The sequence below is a fragment of the Camelus ferus genome, chromosome 16 (genome assembly GCF_009834535.1).
Source record: "Camelus ferus isolate YT-003-E chromosome 16, BCGSAC_Cfer_1.0, whole genome shotgun sequence".
NCBI lineage: Eukaryota > Metazoa > Chordata > Mammalia > Artiodactyla > Camelidae > Camelus > Camelus ferus.
In genome coordinates, this window is record NC_045711.1 from 11440931 (window position 1) to 11466300 (window position 25370).

A 25370-nucleotide genomic window follows, 5' to 3' on the forward strand; every position below is an offset into this window, starting at 1 on the left:
ATAGCCAGGGAACCGACTGAACCGCCGCCGCCCAGGCGCCCGGGCTTCTCCGCGCTGCGCATGCTCCTTCCCAGCCGGAGCGCGGAGTCCAACCTCCGTTCACGCAACGCGCAGGACCACGGCCCCCTCCCCACGCCCCTTCCCCACGAGGCGTTGGTCGCGGTGTGTTTGCGTCATCGCGCCACGCCAGCACTAGAGCCCGGGTGAAGATGGCGGCAGCCGTTCTTAGCGGGCCCTCTGCGGGCTCCGCGGCTGGGGTTCCCGGCGGGACCGGGGGTCTCTCGGCCGTAGCCTCTGGCCCTCGTCTCCGCCTGCTGCTGCTGGAGAGCGTGTCGGGGTTGCTGCAGCCGCGAGCGGGGTCCACCGTTGCACCCGTACATCCCCCAGTCCGCTCGGCCCCACATTTACCGGGGCTCATGTGCCTATTGCGGCTACATGGGACGGTGGGCGGGGCCCAGGTGAGTCTGGCCCGCACGCCGGCGGCCCTGTTGGAAGGTTGGCGCAGCTTTTGTGCGCCGGGGTCTCGGTGTACCGTCGCTGCAGTTGGGAGGTGGAGGGAAGGAGAGCCGGGGGCAGAAAGTGGATCCAGATATCACTGTGGACGAGATTCACGCGTTTCTCCCTCATCAGCCATGAGCAGGAGAAACTCAGGGAAGAGGAAGGGCCTCATTTTTGTATTGCTAGGCTGTTGGTAGTCACACGTGAATGGGTTCTATTCCAGGCCCCGTCACTCATTAGAGGTATGATGTTTAACTAAACTCTGGCAGTATGTATGTTTGGGATTGTTTCGACTGAGTGGATGGACGTATTTAATAAATATTTACCGAGCTCTTACCGAGGGCCAAATCCTGGGCACTCCAGTTACAGATGAAATGGCGATGAACAAAATGTTATGAAACACTATGAGAATTGTATGGTAGGGATCTCAAACCTAATCTGGAAAATTGCAGCGATTTTCCTGAGGTGCTGGAATTTAAGCTGAGATCCCCAAGGATAAGTAGAGGTTGGGTAGGGAAAGAAAATGGGAGGAGCGGTTCAGTTAGCGGAGAACTCGTGTGGGGAGGTCCTGTGGTAGGAAGGAACTGAATAGAAGGGCATCGTGCCTGGAGCTCCCAGGTGGAGGGGAAGAGAGTGGGCGCGATGAGGCTGCTGAGGTGAGTAGGCAGTGGACAGATCATGGAGCGCTTTGTAGACTGGCTTAGAATGGTCCATTGAGTTATATCAAGAGTAGACTCTAACATCCATTCAGTTCTTCAAGCTAGAAACCCAGATGTCATTCTAAACACTTTTTTCTTGCTCACTCATCTCTATATGCAGTATGTTAAGTCCTTTTGATTTTATCTTTTAAGTAACTTTCAGATCTGTCCACTCCTTTCCATATCTTTCCCATTGCCCCCATCCTAGCCTAATCCCCATCATCTTGCCCAGGTGAAAGCACTGATTCTAAGATGTAACTGGCTAACCTGTGGTAGGTTCACCTTTAATATTTTCTGTCTTTCATCTTTCCCCCTAATCCTCCCGCAAATTCTGCTCATCTTTGAAGACCTGTGTACATGAGGTCTTCCTTGTCCAACCTTTGTTACTGGGACCTTCCCAGCTCTACGATTCCTTTCAGGAAGAGAGTTGTGACAACCTGCTGGGAGGTTCCATAATCTTAGCCACAGATTTATCAGAGATGACCTTATTTGTTTATTTATATTAACATTATTCCTCAGTGAGGGTGACAGAACTGTGTCTCTGGTACATTCCCACTTTCTCAACTCTATCTCCCGCCCCTGGAGCATTTTAAAGCAAATCTCAGATCTCAGTTCCCCTGTAATTGTATAGACTTTCAAGGATAGAGTGTATTGTTCTGCACTGTGTCCTTAGGGCTTTGTACTATCCCATTGCCTGGCCAATAGCCAGTGATTTTTAAAAAAATATCGATGAGATTACAGAATTCTCTTGCTTAAAACTGTACAGTAACTTACTGCACCAGGCCCTACATAGTGTGACCTCTGCTTACCTCTTGACCTCATCTCATACGACTCCTGGCCTGTCTTCACTGTGCTCCAGCCACCCAGGCTGATCTCATTTCTGCTGCAGCTAAGGCCACTGCTAGTCAGTCCTCTCTCTGCTGGGAAACACCTGGGGAGGTGAGCTGCTTAATTTGGTCTCAGCTTACCTGTCTCCATTCAGAGGAGCCTTTCCTGGCCACCGTGTTTTAAATACAGTAGTCCTTCCCACTTCAGTCATTCTCAGATTATTCTGTTTTGTTTCTTTCCTAGCGTTTATCACTATTTGAAATAAATTAACTTATTTATTATCTGTCATGTTCTCTCTTCTCTTCTTACCCTGTTTAAATTCCACTATAATCACTTCCTTGCCCCTCTCCTTTCATTGTACTTGCCTGGCAGCAGTCCGTCTGTGTTGAATCCAAATCTGTTTATTTGGTGCCTGCACCTGCATCGCTCAGTATAGCTGGAGAAGAACATGTATCCTGATGACTGGTCTCACTTAATTAAAAATTTTTTTTTTATTTTTTAAATTTAGATTTTTAATCGAAGTATAGTTGATTTACAATGTTGTGTTGGTTTCATGTATACAGCAAAGTGATTCAGTTATATATATGTATTTCAGATTCTTTTCCATTATAGGTTATTATAAGCTAATGAATATAGTTTCCTGTGCTATACAGTGGGACCTTGTTGTTTATCTATTTTATATACAGTAGTCTGTATCTGCTAATCCCAAACTCCTAATTTTCCCCTCCCCTACTACCTTCCCCCTTGGTAACAATAAGTTTGTTTTCTATGTTTGTGAGTCTGTTTCTGTTTTGTAAATAAGTTCATTTGTATTATTTTTTTAGATTCCACATATAAGTAATATCACATGATATTTGTTTTTCTTTGACTTCACTTCGTACTGATAATATCTAGGTCCATCCATGTTGCTGCAAATGGCAATTTTTCATTCTTTTTTATGGCTGAGTAGTATTCGTGTGTGTGTGTGTGTGTGTGTGTGTATACACACCACAGTCGTCTTTATCCAGTCATCTGTCAGTGGACATTTAGGTTGCTTCCATGTCTTGGCTAATGTAAATAGAGCCGCTGTGAACACTGGGGTGCATGTATCTTTTTGAATTAGAGTTTTCTCCAGATGTATGTCCAAGAGTGACTGTACTGGTCACTCCCTTATAGTCTTGTTTACTGGTTCCTCCTCACCTCTTTGATCTGTAAGTATTTGAGTGCCCAAGAACCCAGTCCTTGTGCTGCCTTTTTTCTTCGTTTATACTCATTTGCTCAGGGAGCTGATCCAGTCTCATGACTGACAACTTCCCGTATTCATACTCTACGTAGGATTTCTCCTAACTCCAGACTTATCCACCCAGTGCCTGTTTGGCATCTCTATTCTGATGTTGAATAGACATCCCAGATTTAACATATCTGAAACTGAATTCCTGATTCTCACCCCCAAAATCTGCTCCTCCTGCAATGGTCCCCTTCTTAGTAAATGACGACTGCATCTTTCTAGTTGTTCAAGTGAAAAACCTTGGAATTATCTTTGCCTCTTCTCTTTATCTCCCACCCATATCCAATGTGTTGTCAAGTCCTGTGGGCTCTACCTTCAGAATCTGTCCAGAATTTGATGCGTTGTGTCCCCACTATTACAGTGCCTTATAAACTGCATCCTCTCTCTCCTGGATCATTACAGTGGCCACCTGCTTCTGTCTGCTTCTGCCTTCTCTGCAACGCAACTCATGTATTGTGGATGTGTTTTAAAAAATAAATTATGTCAAATAACATCCCTTCTCTGCCTAGTTCTCTCCCACCATGGCTTTGATCTAATTGAGAGTAAAAGTCAGCAATCGCCTATACGAACGACTGCAAGATCCGGCTCTGCTCCTGGGACCTTTGGTTTTTATTACTCCTCTTCTCTCTTGCTCAGTCTTCTCTAGAGACAGTTCGCCTCCTGGCTATTCCCCAGATGTACTAAGGGCACTGTTGTCCCACAACCTTTCCTTTTTCTCTGCTCTGCCTGGAACATCCTTTGTTTTTTGTTTTTTTGTTTCATTATCAGTGTGCCTTTTTTTAAAAAAAACAGTTTTGGGTTTTTTTTTTTGAATTTTTTTTAACATTTTTTATTGATTTATAATCATTTTACAATGTTGTGTCAAATTCCAGTGTTCAGCACAATTTTTCAGTTATTCATGGACATATACACACTCATTGTCACATTTTTTTCTCTGTGAGTTATCATAACATTTTGTGTATATTAAAAAAACAGATTTATTGAGGTGCAATTCACATACATACAGTTCACTGATTCAAAATACACAGTTTCATGGTTTTTAGTATTTGCAGAGTTGTGCAGCCTTCACCACGATCAACTTTAGAACATTTTCATCACTCCCAAAGGAAGCCCTAAACCCATCGGTCGTCACTCCCATGTCCCACCAAGCCCTCTCTGCCCTTCAGCCCTGGGCAGCCACTAATCTACTTGTCTCTATAGGTTTGCCTGCTCTGACCATGTCATAGAAATGAGTCCTACAACGTGTGGCTTTTTGGGTCTGGCTTCTTTCACTTAGCATGATGTTTTTAAGGTTCATCCATGTCTCAGAACTCCATTCCTTTTTATGGCCAAATAATATTCCATTGTATGGGTATACTACGTTTTGTTTATCCATTCATGGACATTTAGGTTGTTTCTACTTTCTGGCTCTTACGAGTAATGTTGCTGTGAATGTTTGTGTACAAGTCTCTGTGAGAACATACATTCTCTTTTTTCTTGGCCATATACTTAGTGGGCTTGTTGGGTCATATGTTAACTCCGTATATAACCTTTTCAGGAGCTGCTGGGCTGTTTTCCAGAGTGGCTGCACCATTTTGTGTTCTTAGCAGCAGTGTGTGAGCGTATCAGTGTGTCTTGCTCTCACTTTCCTCTGCTCCAGTGGCCTTTTTAGTGAAGGCCCTGTGTCCCCTCCACATAAAATGCTGTCTCCCTTCCCTACTCCAAGTGCTCTGTTCTGACCTCAGTCTGCTTTATTCTTCCTGTAGCACCTAGCACCAGCCAACACACTATTTGTTATGTGGCCATTTGTTTATTTTCTGTCTCCTCTAACAAGAATATAAGCTCTCCAGCCCCTAAAACAATGTCTTACATGAAGTAGATGGTAAATAAATGTTTATTGGGTAAAAGAATCAGCATTGCTCTTCATGAGAACTGGGACCTTATCTATTTTATTTAGCTCTGTATTCCGTCATCTGACTCGGTGCATAATACGTGTTTGTTGAAAGGAGTGATGAGTACCGTTAGGGAGATACTGGGGGAGATAAGAGTGGAGGCTGGGGGTAAAGAGGTTACTTGTGGGAAGGCTGAGGAGGAGACCTTTCAGGGCTCCCACATGTGCTCCAAGAAAGCCAGGAACAGGAGGAGGATTTGTGTGGGGTGAAGGAAGAAGGCTATCAGATGAGTTCAGTGTCCAGTCAGCAAGCATTTAGGGATGTCCTTCTGTGCTCGATGCTGTCCAGGGAAACAGAGGTAAAGGAGCCTCTGAAGTCTGGGAGCTGGGACGAGTCGGGGTGTCTAGCCATCTGGGTAGCAGTGATTTGTTGGGTGGGAAGCGGTGGGTGGGGGGTCAGGTAAGACGTAACCGAGGAAAGCCTGCAGGACAGGCTGCCGTGAGTGTCACCTACTGAAAATAGGGCAAAGGCTGAAGGCATCTAGAAGAATGGTCTTTTGGCCTCAAGGAGGTGTTACTTCGGAAAAGGCTTTAGGAATGCCAGACAGGGAAGGACTTGGAGAAGCCTTCCTGTGTCCTTAGTGTCCTATTCCTGACTCACTTCCCTGTTTCCTTCCCTCCAGAACCTTTCCGCTGTTGGGGCGTTGGTGGGTCTCAGTAATGCACGCCTCGGTTCTATCAAAACTCGGTAAGTCTTTAAGCCTGTTTTTTCCTCCAGGGGGTTGTTTCTTTAGGAAGAGGGTTATATACCTGTCTGTCCGCTGTCCCCACCACATGGCTTCAGACTCCGTGCCCGAGAAGGTGGAGAGTTTGATTCTCTTCATGGGCTCACTTGAACCCCACCTGTTCCAGCTGCCAAGTTCCCTACGCCCCACCTTCTGTTCCCTTCTTTCCTTGCTGCTCGCCCCTCACTCCCCATCCTCCAAGTGTTTCAGGAGTGAGAGACCACAGGGGATCTGGAGGCGATGTCCTACTCTAGCCTGGGGGAGTAAAAGAGCAGGGAATAGCTCCCCCTGCAGTCGGGCCACCACCCGCTCGTCATCACTCACTTCTTTCTTTTAAGGTTTGAGGGCTTATGTCTGCTGTCCCTGCTGGTGGGGGAGAGCCCCACGGAGATGTTCCAGCAGCACTGTGTCTCCTGGCTCCGGAGCGTTCAGCAGGTCTTGCAGGTAAGGATTCAGCTGCTGCCCTGCCTCCTCCCCCTCCCTCAGCCATACCTTCTCCCTTTTGGATGTGGTTCCTCTTCATGGCTTAGACATTTAATTCTGAGGACAGAATGATTAGAAGCAGTTCCCTTCCAGTGGGGAGGATGAGCATCAAATAGAAACATCATTTTAAACTTTTTGGTATTTTTATCTACTGGGTTCTTTTAATTCATCTGACCTTTCACACACTGTAACCTCTGACAGTTTCACTTCCTCGTTAGCTTTTCTAATGGGCGACATCTCTAAAGTTCCTTTTCCCAGGTGTTTGTTTTTTTTCCCTGCTCTTCTCCCTCTTTTTAACATTTAAATTTTTTTCCACTTTGACATCCTTTGATGGCATCCCCACTTAGTTCTTCCACAAGCCTGTTCTGAGCACACACGGCAGGCTGTGCGCTAGGCTCCGGGGAGGCAGTGGTGAGATGTACTGGGACCCTGCCTTCACGGTGTTTAGAGTCAATTGCAGGGGTTGGGAAACTGTCTATGAAGTAAATGTTTACAGATAGTAAAATGTTTTTGGTTTTGTGAACCACACATAGTTTCTCTTGCCTGTTGTTTCTTAGTTGGTTTGTTCTCTAACCCTTTAAGATATAAAAACCATTTTTAGCTTGGGGCCTTGCAAAAACAGGTGCCCACAGAGCATAGTTTGCTGATCCCTGTTCTAGTGGAAGAGATGCTATTTGACTGATTACATAATGAGCGTGAAATGGTAAACTGCAGTAGGTGCTGTGGAGGAAAAGGCTGTGGTTCCCTGAGAACTTGTAATGAGAGGAATCTGACCCAGACTGGGATGGTGTGGGGGGGTGATGATCAGGGTCAGTGGTTTAGGGAAGGCTTTCCTGAACTGATGAGTAGAAGTAAATGGGGCTGAGAAAGTTTTCTGAGTGTTCTAAGTGTAGAAAGGCCCTGAGATAAGAAGAGTTTGGTTCATTTGAAGACTTATAAGTGAGCTGGTGTGGCTGGGGTTGGAGAGGTGGGTGGATGGGGACCAGGCCATGTGCGGCATTGTAGGCATGCTGAGGGAGTCTGGTCTTTGTTCTTGGAACAGTAGGAACTCATGGAAGGGTTTTTGGTTTTTTTTTAACTTTATTTTTAAAATTTTAAAATTATTTTTAGGGGGAATAATTAGGTTTATTTATTTATTTTTAAACAGGTACAGAGATTGAACCCAGGACCTCATGCATGCTAAGCATGTGCTGTGCCACTGAGCTATACCCTCCCTGCCATGGAAGGCTTTGAGTAGGGGGGAAGGAGGTGGTGGTGGTGATATGATCAAATTTTCATTTGGAGATATCACTCTGGCTGCTGTGTGGAGAAAGGATTAGAAAGGAGCCAGAATGGCAGCAGAAAGACCCTGTACTGAAGTAACCTAGGGGAGCATCCACGGTAGCTGGACTAGGGCGACAGAAGAAATGATGGCAAGTGGGTGAGGGATTTAGAGGTAAAGGCGACAGGTCCTGATGGCATACGGTCAGGGAGAGGATGTTTCCAGGAAGACTCTGGATTTCAGAACATGGGAAGACAGCCAGGTTCAGAGGGGAGTGGTGAAGATACCATGAGGATGGCCCTGGGCATTCAGTAGAAGCCCTCTTAGGAAGCTTACCCCAGATCTGGTGCCAGTGGGAGTGGCCAGTTATTTCAGGGTGGAAGCCCTGAGTGGGTGGGTTCAGTGGGTGAGGGCTTCAGTCACTATGTTTTAAAAAGGGGAAGAGTCTTCAGCATTTAGATGGCAGCGGAAGGTGAGGATGAGGCTCAGATTGTCAAGTTGAGTGCTTACACAGATTGGGTTTTGAGGCACTACACATTCAGTGGTCAGGTAGAGGAGGATGAGCTTATAAAGGAGGCTGAGACAGAGTAACAGAAGGAGATAACCAGGGTGGTGGGTTGGATGGAATCTAAGGGAAGAGTGCTTCAGGGAGAAGGAGGAGTCATTTCTGCTTAAGCCCCTCTGGGCTGGAAGAAGATGAGGACAGAAAATTGTTCATCAGACTTAGCAACTCAAGGGTTCTGAGACTGCGAAAGAGTTTTTGGTGGTGCAGTGGACACTGAAGCCAGATTGACCTGGGATGAGCAGTGAGTGGGAGGAGTGGAAACAGGGGAGGTAGGCAGTCCTTTCAAGACGTCTGGCTCTAACAGTGACAGAGAGAAATTGCACAACAACTGAGATCGGGCAAGTGGGGTGGGGGCTCAGGAGGAGGAGTTTTGGTATAGGAGAGACTGGAGCATGTCCAGACGTCAGCGGGAAGAATCCTTCTGAGATGGACTGTAGAGAAGAAGCTAGTCAGCAGTGTATGGTTCTGAGAGGAAGGCAGGGGACAGTACGTAAAGCATCGAGGATCAGTCGTCCTTGGAGGGGAGGAGTACCTCCTCTAGTGAGACAGGAAGAGGGACAGCAGGGATGAAGGTAGAGATGGTGTTTCCAGGGTTGGTGGTGAAGGAGTTCCCACTTTGGGCTTCAGTTTTCTCTGAAGTCGCAGGTTAGGTTGTGCAGAGGTGGTGTTGGGGGGGGAGGGGCTGAGCAGCAGACAGCGTTGCCCAGAGAGAAGTGCAGCGGGACTGCTGGCCCGTGTTGGGGGCCTGTTGTAGCTGATAGGCCTACCTGGACTTAACTTTCCAACAGACGTTCTTGTTTCATTGACATGTGGCCTCTGGTCTGGCAGGAGGGACGTGCCAAATGCTTTCTCCTTAGATACACGTTAACAGTTGGGGGGAAGTCCTAAATTCGAACTGTTTTTCCTCCATGAGCTCCAGGGTGTGTTTGAGCCAGCCAGAAGCAAGCTGAGAGAGATGGGGTGGTCTTGTGGCTGAGACTTTTTTCCCCAGTCTCAGAAGTGCTCCTCTCTATTCCCGGTAGGGAAATGTGGTATGAGAGAGTCAAGCAACTCTTGAGATCTTCTGATTAGTCAGATCTTTAAGGTGTGTCTTTGTTCCTTTTTTCCCAAACAAATTTCTAGGACCCCCAGACACCCATAGTGGTAAACTGTGGACACGTGTCCTTTCTGTAGACAAATATGTTACCTTGGCTGCTCTGTGACTCTGGTGCACTCTGTTCCTAGTGGATTCGATGGTAATGTCGACATTAGCTGTGGTATTTGTCAGAAGCCCCAGGTTGTCACACCTCTCGTTCCTCCTCCTGTTGACCATGAACGTGAGGCTGGGGGCCTGAGGTGTTGCTCTTTAGTCCCAGGACCCACCCCCCACGATGGAATTGGCTGTGGCCATCCTGAGGGACCTACTCCGCTACGCCGCCCAGCTTCCTACACTCTTCCGGGACATCTCCATGAACCACCTCCCTGGCCTTCTCACCTCCCTGCTGGGCCTCAGGCCAGAGGTGAGACCCCCTTTGCAGCTCCCCTGCCCCTCAGCCCCTTGCAGGGCTGCCCTCTGTTCACACTGATTGGGTTAAAGAATGTGCTGGGAAGCGACTGGGGAAAAGGACTGAAGATGTGAGAGGAGGGAGAGGACAAGGGAAAACGTGAGGAGAAGGGGCCCTGCGGGGCGGTGGGGCAGGAGTCGGGTCTGCGGAGGCGTTGGGCTTTCAGCCTCTGTCTCACTTTCTGTTTTTTCCACAGTGTGAGCTCTCGGCACTGGAAGGAATGAAGGCTTGTATGACCTATTTCCCTCGGGCGTGCGGGTCTCTCAAAGTAAGCATTCGTGGGAGCTCCTCTCCCCAGAAATCTGGTTTTTGTTTTTTTTGTATATCTATATTTTTTATTGAAGTATAGTCAGTTTACAATGTTGTGTCAATTTCTGGTGTACAGCATAATGCTTCAGTCGTATGTGAACATCTGTATATTTGTTTTCATATTCTTTTTCACCATAGGTTACTACAAGATATTGAATATAGTTCCCTGTGCTCTACAGTATATACTTGCTGTTTATCTATTTTATGTATTTTTGTATCTGCAAATCTCGAACTCCCCATTTATCCCTTCCTACCCCCTTCCCCACCTGGTTACTCTAAGTTTGTTTACAATGTCTGAGTCTGTTTCTGTTTTGTAAATAAGTTCGTTTGTCTTTCTTTTAGATTCCACATATAAGTGATATCATATGGTGTTTTTCTTTCTGGCTTACTTCACTTAGAATGACAATCTCCAGGTCCATCCATGTTGCTGTGAATGGCATTATTTTATTTTTTTATGGCTGAGTAGTATTCCATTGTATAAATAGACCACAACTTCTTTATCCACTCATCTGTCAATGGACATTTAGGCTGTTTCTATGTCTTGGCTATTGTATATAGTGCTGCTGTGAACATTGGGGTGCAGGTGTCTTTGGATTAAGGTTCCTTCTAGATATATGCCTAGGAGTGGGATTGTTGGATCATATGGTAAGTCTACTTTTAATTGTTTGAGGAATCTCCATACTGTTTTCCATAACGGCTGCACCAAATTGCATTCCTACCAACAGTGTAGGAGGGTTCCCTTTTCGCCACACCCTTTTCAACATTTACTGTTTTTGAACTTTGAATGATGGCCATTCTGACTGGTGTGAGGTGATACCTCATTGTAGTTTTGATTTGCATTTCTCTGATAATTAGCTATATTGAGCATTTTTTCACGTGCCTATTGGCCATTTGTATGTTTTCATTGGAGAATTACTTGTTTAGATCTTCTGCCCATTTTTGGATGGGGTGTTTGTTTTTTTATTATTAGATTGTATGAGCTGTTTATATATTCTGGAAATTAAGCCCTTGTCAGTCTCATCTTTTGCAAATATTTTCTCCCATAGGTTGTCTTTTTGTTTTTATTATGGTTCTTTTGCTGTGCGAAGCCTTGTAAGTTTAATTAGGTCCCATTTGTTTATTTTTGCTTTTATTTCTCTTGCCTGGGTAAACTGCTCTAGGAGAACATTGCTGAGATTTATATCAGAGAATGTTTTGCCTATGTTTTCTTCTAGGAGGTTTATAGTGTCTTATCTTATGCTTAAGTGTAAGCCATTTTGAGTTTATTTTTGTGTATGGTGTGAGGGAGTGTTCTAACTTCGTTGATTTACATGTGGCTGTCCAGTTATCCCAGCACCACTTTCTGAAGAGACTGTCTTTTTTCCAGTATATTCTTGCCTCATTTGTCGAAGATTAATTGGCCATAGGTCTGTGGGTTTATTTCTGGGCTTTCTGTTCTGTTCCTTTGATTCATATGTCTGTTTTTGTACTGATACCATGCTGTTTTGATTACTACAGCTCTGTAGTATTGTCTGAAGTCTGGGAGGGTTATTCTTCCAGCTTCGTTTTCCTTTTTCTTCAGTATTGCTTTGGTAATTGTGAGTCTTTTGTGATTCTGTATATATTTTGGAATTATTCTAGTTCTGTGGGAAATATGCTGGGCAATTTGATAGAGATCACATTAAATCTATAGATTGCCTTGGGCAGTATGGCCATTTTAACAATATTGATTCTTCCAATCCAGGAGCGTGGGATATCTTTCCATTTCTTTAAGTCATCTTAAATTTCCTTAATCAATGTTTTGTAGTTCTCTGCGTATATGGCTTTGATTCCTTGGTCAGATTTATTCCTAAGTATTTTATTTTTTAAAAGGGATTGTTTCTTTACTTTCCTCTTCTAATATTTCATTGTTTTTTTTTTTCTCTTTCATTGTTAGTGTAAAGAAATGCAACTGATTTCTGTATGTTGATCTTGTATCCTGCTACCTTGCCGAATTCTTTTATCAGCTCTAGTAGTTTTTGTGTGGAGCCTTTAGGGTTTTGTATTTATGGTATCATGTCATCAACATACAATGATAACTTTATCTCTTCTCTTCCAATTTGGATCCCTTTTATTTCTTTTTCCTGTCTAATTGCTTGGCTAGGACTTCTAATACTATATTGAATAGAAGTGGTGAGAGTGGGCATCCTTGTCTTGTTCCGGATTTTAGCAGGAAGGCTTTCAGCTTCTCACTGTTGAGTATCATGCTGGCTGTGGATTTATCATAAATAGCTTTTATTATGTTGAGATATGTTCCTTCTATACCCCCTTTGGTTAGAGTTTTTATCATAAATCGGTGTTGAATTTTATCAGATGCTTTTTCTGCATCTATTGAGATGATCATGTGATTTTTGTCCTTTATTTTGTTGATGTGTGAATCACATTGATTGATTTGTGTATGTTGGACCATCCTCGTGTCCCTGGGGTGAACCCAACTTGATCATGGTGTATAATCTTTTTAATGTGCTGTTGGATTCTGTTTGCTAATTTTTTGTTGAGGATTTTTGCATCTATGTTCATCAGTGATATTGGCCTGTAAATTTCTTTTTTGGTAGTATCTTTGCCTGGCTTTGGTATCAGGGTGATGGTGGTTTCATAGAATGAGTTTGGGAATGTTCCCTCCTCTTCAGTCTTTTGGAAGAGTTTGAGAAGGATCGGTATGAGCTCTTCTTTGTATGTTTGATAAAATTCCCTAGTGAAGCCATCTGATCGTAGACTTTTGTTTGTAGGGAGGTTTTTTATTGCTGATTCTATTTCACTTCTAGTGATCGGTCTGTTCAAATGATTTATTTCTTCTTGATTCAGCTTTGGTGGACTGTATGTTTCTAGAAACTTTCCCATTTCTTCTAAGTTGTCCAATTTATTGTCATATAGTTGTTCATAGTATTCTCTTATGATTTTTTATATTTCTGTGGTGTTGGTTGTAATTTCTCCATTTTCCTTTCTTATTTTGTTTGTTTCCTGTCTCTTTTCTTGGTGAGCCTGGCCAGAGGTTTGTCAATTTTGTTTACTCTTTCAAAAAACCAGCTCTTGGTTTGATTGATTTTTTTCTATTGTGTTTTAAATCTCTATTTTATTTATTTTCTCCCTGATCTTTATTATTTCTTTTCTTTTGCTGACTTCAGGTTTTTTGTTTTTCTAATTTTTTAGGTGGTAGGTTAGGTTGTTTATTTGAGGTTGTTCTTGTTTTTTGAGGAAGGCCTGTATCGCTATGAACTTCCTTCTTAGGACTGCTTTTGCTGCATCCCATGGATTTTGTGTGGTTGTGTTTTCATTGTCATTTGTCTTAAAGTATTTTTTAATTTCTTTTTAATTTCATCATTGACCCATTGGTTTTTTTTAGTAGCATGTTGTTTAGTCTCCATGCTGTTATTGAGTGGGGTTTCCTTTTTTATTCTGTGGTTGTCACAGCCTTGACAGGGGCCAGGACTGCCCACCTGTTGCTGGAATAGAGGGTTCTAGACCCATTTTTGAGCTGCAGTGTGTGGTAGGCGGGGTTGGAGCACTTCAGCTGGAAGGAAGAGTTGCTGAGTGTACCTCCACAGGAGATGTCCACGGGGAAGTGCCCTCTGTGGTGTTGTCTGTCACTTGTTATGCAGGCTTACAAAGTACTCTTTGTTGATGCTGCATTTGTCCCTGCCTTAGCTGTGGGAATGTCAGCCACCCTCTGGTGTAACCCAGGTTCTAGGCTCCTAGAACCACCAGCACAGATTGGCCAGTGTCTGACGCTAGGACCCACTGTAGCGTGCAGTCACACACCTGGATCCGTGGTGTGCAACAGGGTCAGCACAGACCCCAGCCCCACCTTCAGATACCATTTGGTATGCCGGCCGGCTATAAATATCTGTACCTTGCAGTGCACCAGAACTCCACTCACTGTTAGCCCCAGAGGCGTGGGTCCACAAAGGGTCCAGAGAGAGCACATCCACCCTCTCTGCCTGGGGCTGTAAATAAATCTCAGTCCTACCTGTGAAGTTGCAGGGCCGCTGGGTATGGGTTCAGCTTTCAGCCCCACTCCGCGCAGCAGCACTGGCTATGACTGAGCCCTACCTCTCTTCTCGCGAGAACACACCAACAGTGGAGCCAAGCAGAGACAGAAGCTATGGTGGTGCGGCTGTGTTGCACCACCCCACCCCGTGCACTTCAGCAGTGGTGCTTCTTTATCTGGGTCTCAGGCTGTTCTGTTCCTCATACACCCGCAGCCGAAGCTCACACCGCCCTCCAGTCCCCTGAAGCTGCCTCTGTGCAGTGGGCCCCCATCCTCTCCACGTCACCGATCTCCAGCAGCCAGTCCCGGCTCATCCCTGAGGGCTCACATCTAGCCGGGGATCGCAGGGACCCTCTGTGCCTGTTTCTGTTAGTTCTGTCTGCCAAGTGGCTGCCTTTTTCTCCTCCGAGCCTTGGAAGCTCTGCTTCTGTCCCCAGTGACCTCCCGGCTGGAGAAGGAGCGTCCCAGCGTGGGGGCACCTTTTTCCTTTGTTGCTCCCTGCCCACAGGACTGGCCCTACACCGATTTCCTTTTTCTTTTTTTTCTCTTACTGGATTTTGTGAGGAATCCTCCTGTATTTTGAAGCGAGAGACACTGCCAGAGTTCAGTAGGTGTTCTGTGCGATTCAGTGGGTCTGTAGGTGTAGTTCTTGGTGTCTTCGTGGAGTGGGCGAGCTGTGAGTCTCTACTTCGCCATCTTGGCACCTCCTCCCCGACAGAAATCTTGATAGCTGTCTTACCTCAGATTTTGATGCTAAGATTTCTGAGCACCTGCCTTCTGATTATTACGTCACCCATCTCCACAGCTATGATTATACCACCTCATAGCTTTAAACTCATTCTCATTTAATCCTCTTAGATAAAGAAATCAAAATTGAGTACCTTGCCCTAAGATCTGACGCCAATGCCCAGCCTCTTACCCTGGACACCATCCTCTGCCCCTCTGGAATGCCCTGCCCATTTTTCTACCATCTTGTTTCTCTTTGTCTGTAAAGCTCTTATAATTTCCTCCAGGAGGCCTTCCTGACTTATTACTTCCCTGTATCAACTTCTCCTATGCTTCTCTCTCCTTCTCTTCCTGACTAATCTCCCTTTGTCCCTTCCCTACCCTGTCCCCCAACCTGTCATGACCCGTACAGAGGTGGCTGGACCTAGGGCCTTAATAGGTTAGACAGGCAGGTTGGATGTGGATCATGTGAGGGAGGAAGAGGTCAGTGAAAGAATTACAGTTTCATTTTCAGGGCCATACAATAACAAATATGAATGGTTATCAAATTCTGCCAAATAACAGTTAAAGGGCCTTTGGAATTGGCATATTTATTTGCGGAATAATTTGATGCCAGCTAGTATCTAGGAACAAATAGATGTACTCCTGTCGATTAAACGTTCTGTCTTGTTTTGATAATATTTGCCACTGCTTGACAATCCTTTGGGCAGCCCCTTTCTTAGATGGAAGCACAAATCTGTGGAGAACCAGAATTAGTGGCAAATAATTTTTTTACATAACTGATGTGCTTAATCACAGTAATTGGTGATATGAATCAAGAGGGAGTTTGCCATTGAAATTATCTAGAAAATAACATCATGTGGTTCTATGACCAGGTCACGAAAAGGAGGGGGAGCTGGTTAGTAGGTGCCCACCCTGTGCCAGGCGCCCAGCTGAGAGTCTGAGATGTATCGTCTCATTTTACAGTAATTCTGTGGAGTTGGCGTCACCGAATGAAACAGGGAGAAACAGGCCCAGAGGGGTTTGACCACCTTAACCGACGCTTGCATCTGGTAGTTAGAAAACCAAGGTGTGAACCAGAACTGTTTGCCTTCAAGCCCAAGTTTTCCACCAAACCTAACTCCCTGGATGCTTTTAAGAATGTAGACAGGATTGGCAGAGAGGCTTGCACGCTGATGCTGGCTCTGATGGCTCGTCAGTGGCTTGGGAAGGATTGTGACCAGATGTGGAGCTTGGGGGACACAGTGGTCTGGTCTGGGAGTGGTGCTTGCTGAGGCTTTGGGACTGGTTACTTGCAGTATTTGAAAAGCCCCAGAGCAGGTGAGGTTTCTCAGTGAACGTGGGGTCACGTCCTTGCCGATGCTGTTTCCATATGAATGCCCCCGATGGCAGGTCATACAGGCTTTGGCAGGGCAGGACTTTGTCAAGAAGGCATTTGGAGTAACTCAGGGATTTTACTGAATTTGAGTGAAGTTTGTTTGTTTTTTTTTTTTTTTAACTTAAGTTTGCTAAGTTGCTTTCTTCTAAAATGCCCTGTAAATTAACTTCTCAAATTATGCAGGCTAGATCTTTGTCCCTGACCCCTCATTGGTTGAAGTCTGTGAGGTTTTGCTGCAGATGTCTGTTTTGATTCAGCTTGGTTAGGAGTTATTTGTACCAACCTGCATCCCCCATGAAAATGGAAGGGGAATCAGGCGTTACCTGCGGGGCAGACGAGATGAGACTGGGCCGCCGGGGTTGCCTCTGCTGGTTCCCTTAGTGTTCACGGTGAGTGGTCAGGAAACTCTGCCTCTAACTCAGAACCTTTTGTCAGACGGCCTGCATTTTGAGTACCCTCTCCAAACAACACAGCTTTCCTATGTTGTTACAGGGACATATGCCTTTATTTCTCTAAGAATTCAGTATCTGAATACAGCGTCATCTGGAGCACGTCCCTCTGTTGAGGAGTTTTGCTCTGCCTGTTGTCAATGTGGCGGATAGAGTCTGTCTTGTGCGGAGGCCCTGGGGCAGTTTGCACTTGGAGTATCTTGCACACCAGTTCTTAGGAAAGTGATAATGGGAGTGTTTATCTGCTCTCTGTTCCATCCCCCAGAAGCTCCCAGGGCAGTGGCTGTCTCCAAACTCAGGATCACTCCTCCCAAATGAAGCATCTCAAGCATTCTGAGTTCATGAATTCAGGCCAGTAGAGGCCTTACCTCTACCCTTCTGTGACAGATTGATGAATAGTTCTGGGAGTGGGTGGGAAGACTAACCCCACCCTTGGGAGACACCCAGGACATGCTGTGTCTGCACACGTGTGTTCGGGTGCCACGTGAGATGTCCCAAGTGAGCATTCCTTTGGTTTGCTTTGTGCGTCAGCTGGGGTGGACCTCTGGCCAGAGCCACGTCCCTGTACTTTGCCTGACTGCAGTCACGTAGGCAGACTTCTGTTGGCCTCAGCCCAGCTTTTTGAATCAGAGTCTCAGGGAAAGCGGGAGCAGTAAGTTGGCAGAAGGGCTGAGTGCCACTACAAATGAGGCTCCGGGGACTCGCTGAAGTTTCATCCTTGGAGAAACTGGTGAATCAGACCTGTGGGTGGTTGCTGTTTTTGAAGTGTTGTGAACCCTACCCCATCGGTCATGAACTTGCTTTCCAAGTCCCAAGGGAAATGGTTCTAGGTCTTCCAGCTATAACAATGCTCGCCCCGCGGTCGATGAGAATCCTGAGGTGGAACCTGGGAAACCACATGTGGTTCCTGCCACGGGGCAGATGGCAGGGAGCCCTGGGAGGGTTGCTTTCTGGACCACACACTGCTAGCCTGCATTTCCTCCCCAAGGCCTCTGCCATGTGCCTGGTGCCACTGTTGGTTTGTCTTTGTGGTCTTCTGGAAGTTTACCTTTGTGTGGGTGCTGCCCACCCCCTGATGAAGTCCGTACTCAAGATCCTGGGATGTAAGGCCTTGGTCTGCTCCTCCACATCTGTAGCTCTCCTCATAGCAGTCTGTCCTCCCCTTTCTCCCAAGCCCCGCTCAGTCCTGCCTCCCAGCTTCCATTCCTATTGACCCACCCTCTGTCCCCCTCTGGATGCCACTGCCACTTCCAGCATATTGTTCTCCATACACTTGTCTCTGACCAACTGTTGCACCCACTGAGGGTGGAAATCCTGTTCCACTTCAGGGTTCTTACCCTTTTTGTGCCATGGACCTCCTGTCAGGATGTTTTTAAATTCATAAAATACCTGGAATTGCAAGGGAGACCAGTTCTGTGGACATGTATATTGTGATGGAGTCTGTGTGTTTATTAACGTGTCAGCAGGAGCTGGTAGCAGGTCTGATAACTACTGAAATTTCAAATCAGTTATTTCAAGATACTTGTTTACAAATATAATGTGAAATGAAAAGAAATGATTTCTGGTGGTGACAGAGGTACTGCTAATACTGCTGTGGCTTTTTGTCTACATTTACAATTAAAAAACACATTTCAAAAAAAAACACATTTCATTTATAGATTAGTGAAAATGGTAAAAAAAAAAAAAAATTTTTTTCCCCTATCCATGTGGTCCCTTTGATTCTACCCCAAGTAAATGTGGCCCCAGTGAAATACTCTGGGGCCAGCACCCTCATGGAGCAGGTGGAGGAAATGTTGGCTGACAGGTCGCTGCTCTGAGATGTGCTGCCTGGGTTCTGCTTGGCTGCTCCCCCTTCTCTCTTGACCTGGTCCTGCCCTCATACCCTGGCTTATGCCTCAGCTCCCAGCTTGGACCCTCACTTCTTGTCTGAGCTGGCAGGGAGTTGGGCTGTGGGGGTAGCTGTTTTTCAGGACTCTGTCCTTTTGGCAAGAGGGAGATGATGCTCATTTCGAAAAAATTGGCAGGAGGGAGCCCAGGTGTCTGTAGGGCACAGACAGACCCTTTCCACCTGAACAGGGAGGCTGCGGACCAGAGGTGACACGTAGGATGTCTTTCTGCCACGAGAGCACGTCTGCTCCCAGGAGTGACTCTCCGCAGGGGGCGCTGCTTTCTCGTCTGCAGGAAAAAAGGCCTGCGCTTAGATTCTGCTGCTGGGATTGTGCAGGGTCTACTGCTCTGGCCCTTGGAGCTGACTCCCCAGCCTCTCCCTCTCTTTTCCTTAACCCAGGGCAAGCTGGCCTCATTTTTCCTGTCTCGGGTGGATGCCTTGAGCCCTCAGCTCCAGCAGGTAAGGGAGAGGAGGAAGATGGAGCCTCTGGGGGTCTGAGCTGGAGCTTCTCTTGTCTCTTAGCTTTTCTCTGTTCCTGCTTTTCGACCGTGTTCTCACTTCCTTCTCTTACATACATGAATCATGACTTCTGCCTCTGTTTCTGTGTCTTTCTGCCCCATCACCCCTTCCATTTTCCCTCGGAGCGCTCTTTGATCTCTGTCTTTCTCGCACTAGTGGGGTTGGGATTCCGTGGCTGGGCTGGATTCCCATCTGACCAGGTTTCCCACCTTCCTTCTGCAGTTGGCCTGTGAGTGTTACTCCAGGCTGCCCTCTCTAGGGGCTGGCTTCTCCCAGGGCCTGAAGCACACCGAGAGCTGGGAACAGGAGCTGCACAGCCTGCTGGCCTCACTGCACAGCCTGCTTGGAGCCCTGTACGAGGGCGCAGAAACAGGTAGGGACCATGGCTGGGAGCTGGTGGCTGAGTGGTTGGGGAACATGGTGGGACGGGAACCAGGAGGGTGGTCCAGAGAGGCGGGGCCGTTGATTTCTAGGCCACATGGATTAGAATATGGGTGGGTCCTCCACCAAAGTGAAGGAGGAGAGGCTGGAAGACAGGCCTGGTGCTCAAAGGTGGTTGTTCCCGTCCAGCTCCTATGCAGTATGAAGGCCCTGGGGTGGAGACGCTGCTTTCCCCCTCAGAAGATGGTGACGCCCATGTCCTCCTCCAGCTTCGGCAGAGGTTTTCCGGGCTGGCCCGTTGCCTGGGCCTCATGCTCAGGTGTGTGAGTGAGTAATGGAGAGAGCAAGGGCCTGGAGCAGGAGGGGCTGAGATGGGGGTTGTCTTCATCATGAGGAGGGAGGTAGAGGGCGTGGAGTCCCCCTGGGGTCCCTGCACTGAGGGGCTCCTTGCTCTGATTCTCTCTAGCTCTGAGTTTGGGGCTCCCGTGTCCGTCCCTGTGCAGGAGGTCCTGGATGTCATCTGCCGGACCCTCAGCATCAGTGCCAAGAACATCGTAAGTGCAACCTGACCTCTGTTCACAACCCTGACCCAGGACCCAGGGCAACCAGGAGAGTGGTGTGGGATTGCAGCTCCCAAAATGCTGCCGTCCCAAGGTTGTCCCGGACAGCTCCTTACCTCGTCCAGGTGCCGGCATTCCTGTGCTCCACACATACATGCAGGCCAGCGAGGATTCTCTCATGTGTTGCGGGAACACTTGTAGCAATGCTTCCCCAGGGGAGGGTGAACGGGGGTCAGCTGAGTCATTGCTGAGAGGCTCAGCCATCCCTCCCCTCATCCTCCTCCCAGGGTCTGTCTGAGAGGATGGCGGGTTGATCTTGTTGGGAGAGCTGGGCTCGGCGGTGGGTTCCTCACCTGCGTGAACACGTGTATGTAGTCACACAGATCTGTGCTGTCTCCAGTTCTCTTTCACTTCCTCCCCCTCCTCCTTAACTTTTGCCAGTTTTCTCCACAGAGCTTGCTTGGAGATGGTCCCCTGCGGTTGCTGCTGCTGCCCTCTCTCCACCTGGAAGCCTTGGACCTGCTCTCTGCGCTCATCCTCGCGTGAGTGGGCTCGGGAGGGTGTGCTGCGGGGGCTGGGACGCCCTAGGAACGGGGGTCACTGCTCTGTCTTCACCCCCAGGTGTGGAGGCCGGCTCTTGCGCTTTGGGGCCCTGATCAGCCGCCTGCTTCCCCAGGTCCTCAATGCCTGGAGCATTGGTAGGGATGCCCTCTCGCCAGGCCAGGAGCGGCCTTACAGGTGACCATCAGGAAGAGAATGAGGAGACGGTGGGTGAGGGGATGCAGGGGAGGAGGGGCATGAGCTGGCACGTCGGCTCCCATTCACAGGCTGCCCTCTGCTCACCCCACAGCACCGTGCGGACCAAGGTGTATGCTGTCCTGGAGCTGTGGGTGCAGGTGTGTGGGGCCTCTGCAGGAGTGCTTCAGGGAGGAGCCTCGGGAGAGGCCCTGCTCACACACCTGCTCAGTGACATTCGCCCCCGCGGCTGATGCGCTCAAGGTGAGCGAGGCCTCTGCTCCTGCCCCAGGACCCCAATCTGTGCCCCTTGTCCAAATGTGCCTCCTCACCAATCACTGCCCTGTCCTGCCTTGCTGTGCGCCTGTGCATGTGATTAATGTTTCCCTCCCCCGCCAGCTGCGCAGTCCCCGGGGGAGCCCTGACGGAGGTTTGCAGACTGGAAAGCCCAGCGCCCCCAAGAAGCTAAAGCTGGATGTGGGGGAAGCTATGGCCCCGCCCAGCCACCGGAAAGGGGACAGCAATGCTAACAGCGATGTGTGTGCGGCTGCGCTGAGAGGTGGGTAAGACCTGTGCCCTGCACCTCGGAGTGCTGGGGTGGCCTGGACTGATAGCCCCAAACCAGTTGAAGTGGAGGGTGTAGGAAGAATGCAGACCCAGCTCAAAGCTGCAGAGAAGCCATGCACCTCCCAGGGCTGCAGGCGGAATCTTGGGGCCTGCTGTCCGCTAGATGGGGGCTGCTGGTGTTGTCACGGGTCTTGTTTATCTTTGTCTGTGCATCCTCTGTACACGTCCAGTGCTGTTCTAGTACAGGAGGGCGGGGGAGGAAGACGATGAGATCCCTGCCCGCGGAGCTTACACTCCCCGGGCCTCAGTGGGGCTTCCTGCTTCCAACACAGTCGCTAATCTGGGAGCAGAAGTGACGTTCCTTTGGGTCCCCTATAGTTCACTGCCCGCCCCCTTGAAGGGAGGTCCAGCTCTACCCAGACAAGTAAATGCATCCTTAGAGTGTCCTGCCTTCAACATCTCATTCACATAATGTTGTCAGCAGCCTCATGCAGTAGAGGTGCTTTCACGATCCCTGTTCTGTAGTCGAGGAAACAGCAGTTCAGGGACTGGCCCGAGCTAGGCCAGGGCAGAGCTGGGTGCCCGCCCAGGCTGTGTGCTCCAGAAGCCCTTGCTCGGAGGTGTGTTAGCAGCCCACCTCTTACACACCGTTCTCCTTCCCCAGGTCTCAGCCGGACCGTCCTCATGTGCGGGCCTCTCATCAAGGAGGAGACCCACAGGGTGAGTGGAGCCTGGTCCCCGTGGAGGTTGGGGAGGGTCTACTGCTCTGTACACGGGCTGGGGGTCCATCCCTACCTGGGAGTGGGCCCTGAGAAGGGTTGGGTCATCTTGGTGACATCTCTGGGAGTGCTCTCTGTCCTTTGCAGAGACTGCATGATCTGGTCCTCCCGCTGGCCATGGGCGTCCAGCAGGGTGAGGTCCTCGGCAGCTCCCCAGTACACCAGTGCCCGCTGCCGCCTCGAACTCTACCGCCTGCTGCTGGCTCTGCTGCTGGCTCCTTCTCCTCGCTGCCCGCCTCCTCTGGCCTGTGCCCTGCAAGCCTTCTCGCTAGGCCAGAGAGAAGACAGCCTGGAGGTAACTACTGCCGGGGCTGAGTTTCCCTCTTTGGTTTCCTGGATTCCCGTTTCTGATGCTGGTCGGCTTTCCCTCCCTGTGCCCTGAAGGCCTGTATCCTTGATGCTCACTCTGGCCCTTTCTTCCCTCCTCAGGTCTCCTCTTTCTGCTCAGAAGCACTGGTGACCTGTGCTGCTCTGACCCACCCCCGGGTTCCTCCCCTGCAATCCATGGGCCCTGCCTGCCCCACACCTGCCCCAGTTCCACCTCCCGAGGCTCCATCTCCATTCAGGGCTCCAGCCTTTCACCCCCCAGGCCCCATGCCCTCGGTGGGCCCCATGCCTTCAGCCAGTCCCATGCCCTCAGCGGGCCCCATGCCTTCAGCAGGCCCCGTGTCCTCGGCGGGCCCCATGCCCTCAGTCGGCTCTATGCCCCCAGCACGCCCTGGACCTCCAGCCACAGCCAATCACTTAGGCGTTTCTGTCCCAGGCCTGGTATCTGTACCCCCCCGGCTCCTTCCTGGCTCTGAGAACCACCGGGCAAGCTCAAATGAGGACCCTATCCTTGCCCCTAGTGGCACTCCTCCACCTACTGTACCCCCGGATGAAACTTTCGGGGGGAGAGTGCCCAGACCAGCCTTTGTCCACTATGACAAGGAGGAGGCGTCCGATGTGGAGATCTCCTTGGAAAGCGACTCTGATGACAGTGTGGTGATCGTGCCTGAAGGGCTGCCACCCCTGCCGCCCCCGCCACCCTCGGGCACCACACCGCCCCCTGTAGCCCCAGCCGGGCCACCAACGGCCTCCCCTCCTGTGCCAGCCAAGGAAGAGTCTGAAGAACTTCCCGCTACCCCTGGGCCTCTCCCTCCCCCGCCCCCACCTCCTGTCCCTGGCCCTGTGACACTCCCTCCACCCCAGTTGGTCCCTGAAGGGACCCCTGGTGGGGGAGGCGCCCCAGCCCTGGAAGAAGATTTGACAGTTATTAATATCAACAGCAGTGATGAGGAGGAGGAAGAAGAGGAGGAGGAGGAAGAGGAGGAGGAAGAGGAGGAGGAGGAAGACTTTGAGGAAGAGGAAGAGGATGAGGAAGAGTATTTTGAAGAGGAAGAGGAAGAGGAAGAAGAGTTTGAGGAGGAATTTGAGGAGGAAGAAGGTGAATTAGAGGAGGAGGAAGAGGAGGAGGATGATGAGGAGGAAGAGGAGCTGGAGGAGGTGGAAGAGTTGGAGTTCGGCCCTGCGGGTGGAGAGGTGGAGGAAGGTGGGCCTCCGCCCCCGAGCCTGCCACCGGCTCTCCCGCCTGCCGAGTCCCCCAAGGTGCCGCCCGAGCCAGAACCAGAGCCCGGGCTGCTGTTGGAAGTGGAGGAGCCGGGGGCCGAAGAGGGGCCGGGGGCCTGAGACGGCCCCCACACTGGCCCCTGAGGTGCTCCCTCCCCAGGGCGAGGTGCAGGGGGAAGAGGGCAGCCCCCCCGCAGTGCCATCTCCTCAGGAGCTTGGTGAAGAAGAGCCCTCTGCACCCCCGACCCTGCTGGAGGAGGGGGCTGAGGGTGTGGGTGACCAGGTGCCACCCCAGCCAGAGGCGTCAGCAGCGGAAGAAATGGAGATGGAGACAGAGGCGGCAGCGCTCCAGGAAAAGGTGAGTGGGTGGCAGGGAGATGGGGGTAGCTGCCTGCGTTTGTCCCCAGCCTGACCCATGCTTCTGCATACGTGTGACTGACTGACTAGAATCTTATGTCTTTGTCCCTGAAAGGAGCAGGATGACACAGCTGCCATGCTGGCTGACTTCATCGACTGCCCCCCCGACGATGAGAATCCCCCGCCCGCCCCAGAGCCCGATTCCTAGCCCTCCTCCGCCCTTGCTCCTGGTTTCCAATAAAGTTATGTCCTTGTATAATGACTGCTGCTTTTGCCTTTTGCCACCACTGTGTCCCCGGCTAGAAGCCCAGATGTCTGCTGGGCTTTTCACAGTGTCCGTAGCATCCCAGACTTGGCCATGGTCGTCCTCTTCACGCCACTGTCCAGAAGCGGAACCACTGACTTACGGGGGTAACAGACTGTCCTGTGGTTCAGCAGGTCAGCGTTTTTGACTTCTTGCCCGCTGCTCTCGCTGATGCTAAGTGTGTGCTGGGTCGCCTGTGTGGCTAAGAAGATGAGGAGTAGACCTGCTTTTGAGTGTGCGATCCAGGTGTGGGGGCACGTGGGAGATTTAGGGAAGTAAGTGTCCTGGTGAGTGCACCTGTGTGAAAACACACGTGCACACGCCGCCCTCGGGTCTGAAAGAGCAGGCCGAGGGACTGTGATACGGAAACTTACGGGAAAGGAAATTGGGAAACTTCGCACATTTCCCAGCCAGCTTTTGATCCCAGAGGTGTGTCTGTGGGAGGGGACTGAGGTGGACAGACTGGAGATAGATGTGCCCTGGTTTTCTCAGTCACTGTTGAAGTGTGACCACGAGTAAAGTGCCTTGGAAATGCAGAAAGGGGAGTGGCTTTCCCAACTGCACATCTGCAGGGCCTCTGAGGGGGTACATTTGAGCTAATTTTTTGAAAAATAGTAGGAGTTTAAAAAAAACTCCCGCCTCCCAACTTACTATTTTGAAAAATTTTAAACCTGCAGAAAAGCTGAAAGAACAGTACAGCACATAACCTTTGCATAGATTTACAAGTGAACATCTGCCACCTTGGTTTTTACCCCGTATAACTACGTACCTGCGTATAGACCTGTGTTTACACTTGCACGCATCTCCAATCAGTACAGTTACATCTATGCACGTTTTTGTGGGGTCATGGTCCTTCACCTCTAAACTCATCAGCATTGTCTCCTAAGATTAAGGACACTTTCCTACATAATCACAAGACCACTATCAAACCTAAGAAAAGTAACCATGATTCAATAGTATGAACTATACACAGCTGACCCTTGGAGAATGCGGGGGTTAGGGGTGCCAGCCCTCTGAGCTGTCCGAAATCCACGTGACTTAGTGTTGGCCCTGTGTATCTGTGGT

At 49.2% G+C, this 25370-nt stretch overlaps 1 protein-coding gene across 1 annotated transcript; it reads left to right on the top strand.

Moving 5' to 3' along the window:
* Nucleotides 1-28: 28 nt before the first annotated feature.
* PELP1 (proline, glutamate and leucine rich protein 1) lies at nucleotides 29-24260 on the top strand. The gene is given in 20 exon segments (XM_006180402.3): nucleotides 29-458; nucleotides 5845-5909; nucleotides 6285-6390; nucleotides 9605-9754; nucleotides 9996-10067; nucleotides 18955-19014; nucleotides 19297-19447; nucleotides 19645-19774; nucleotides 19922-20009; nucleotides 20469-20557; nucleotides 20637-20753; nucleotides 20866-20989; nucleotides 20991-21014; nucleotides 21150-21309; nucleotides 21982-22037; nucleotides 22184-22252; nucleotides 22254-22391; nucleotides 22526-23749; nucleotides 23751-24002; nucleotides 24117-24260. Coding segments are annotated over 20 exon segments (3417 nt in total). The 5' UTR covers nucleotides 29-209; the 3' UTR covers nucleotides 24210-24260.
* The last annotated feature ends 1110 nt before the right edge of the window (nucleotides 24261-25370 follow it).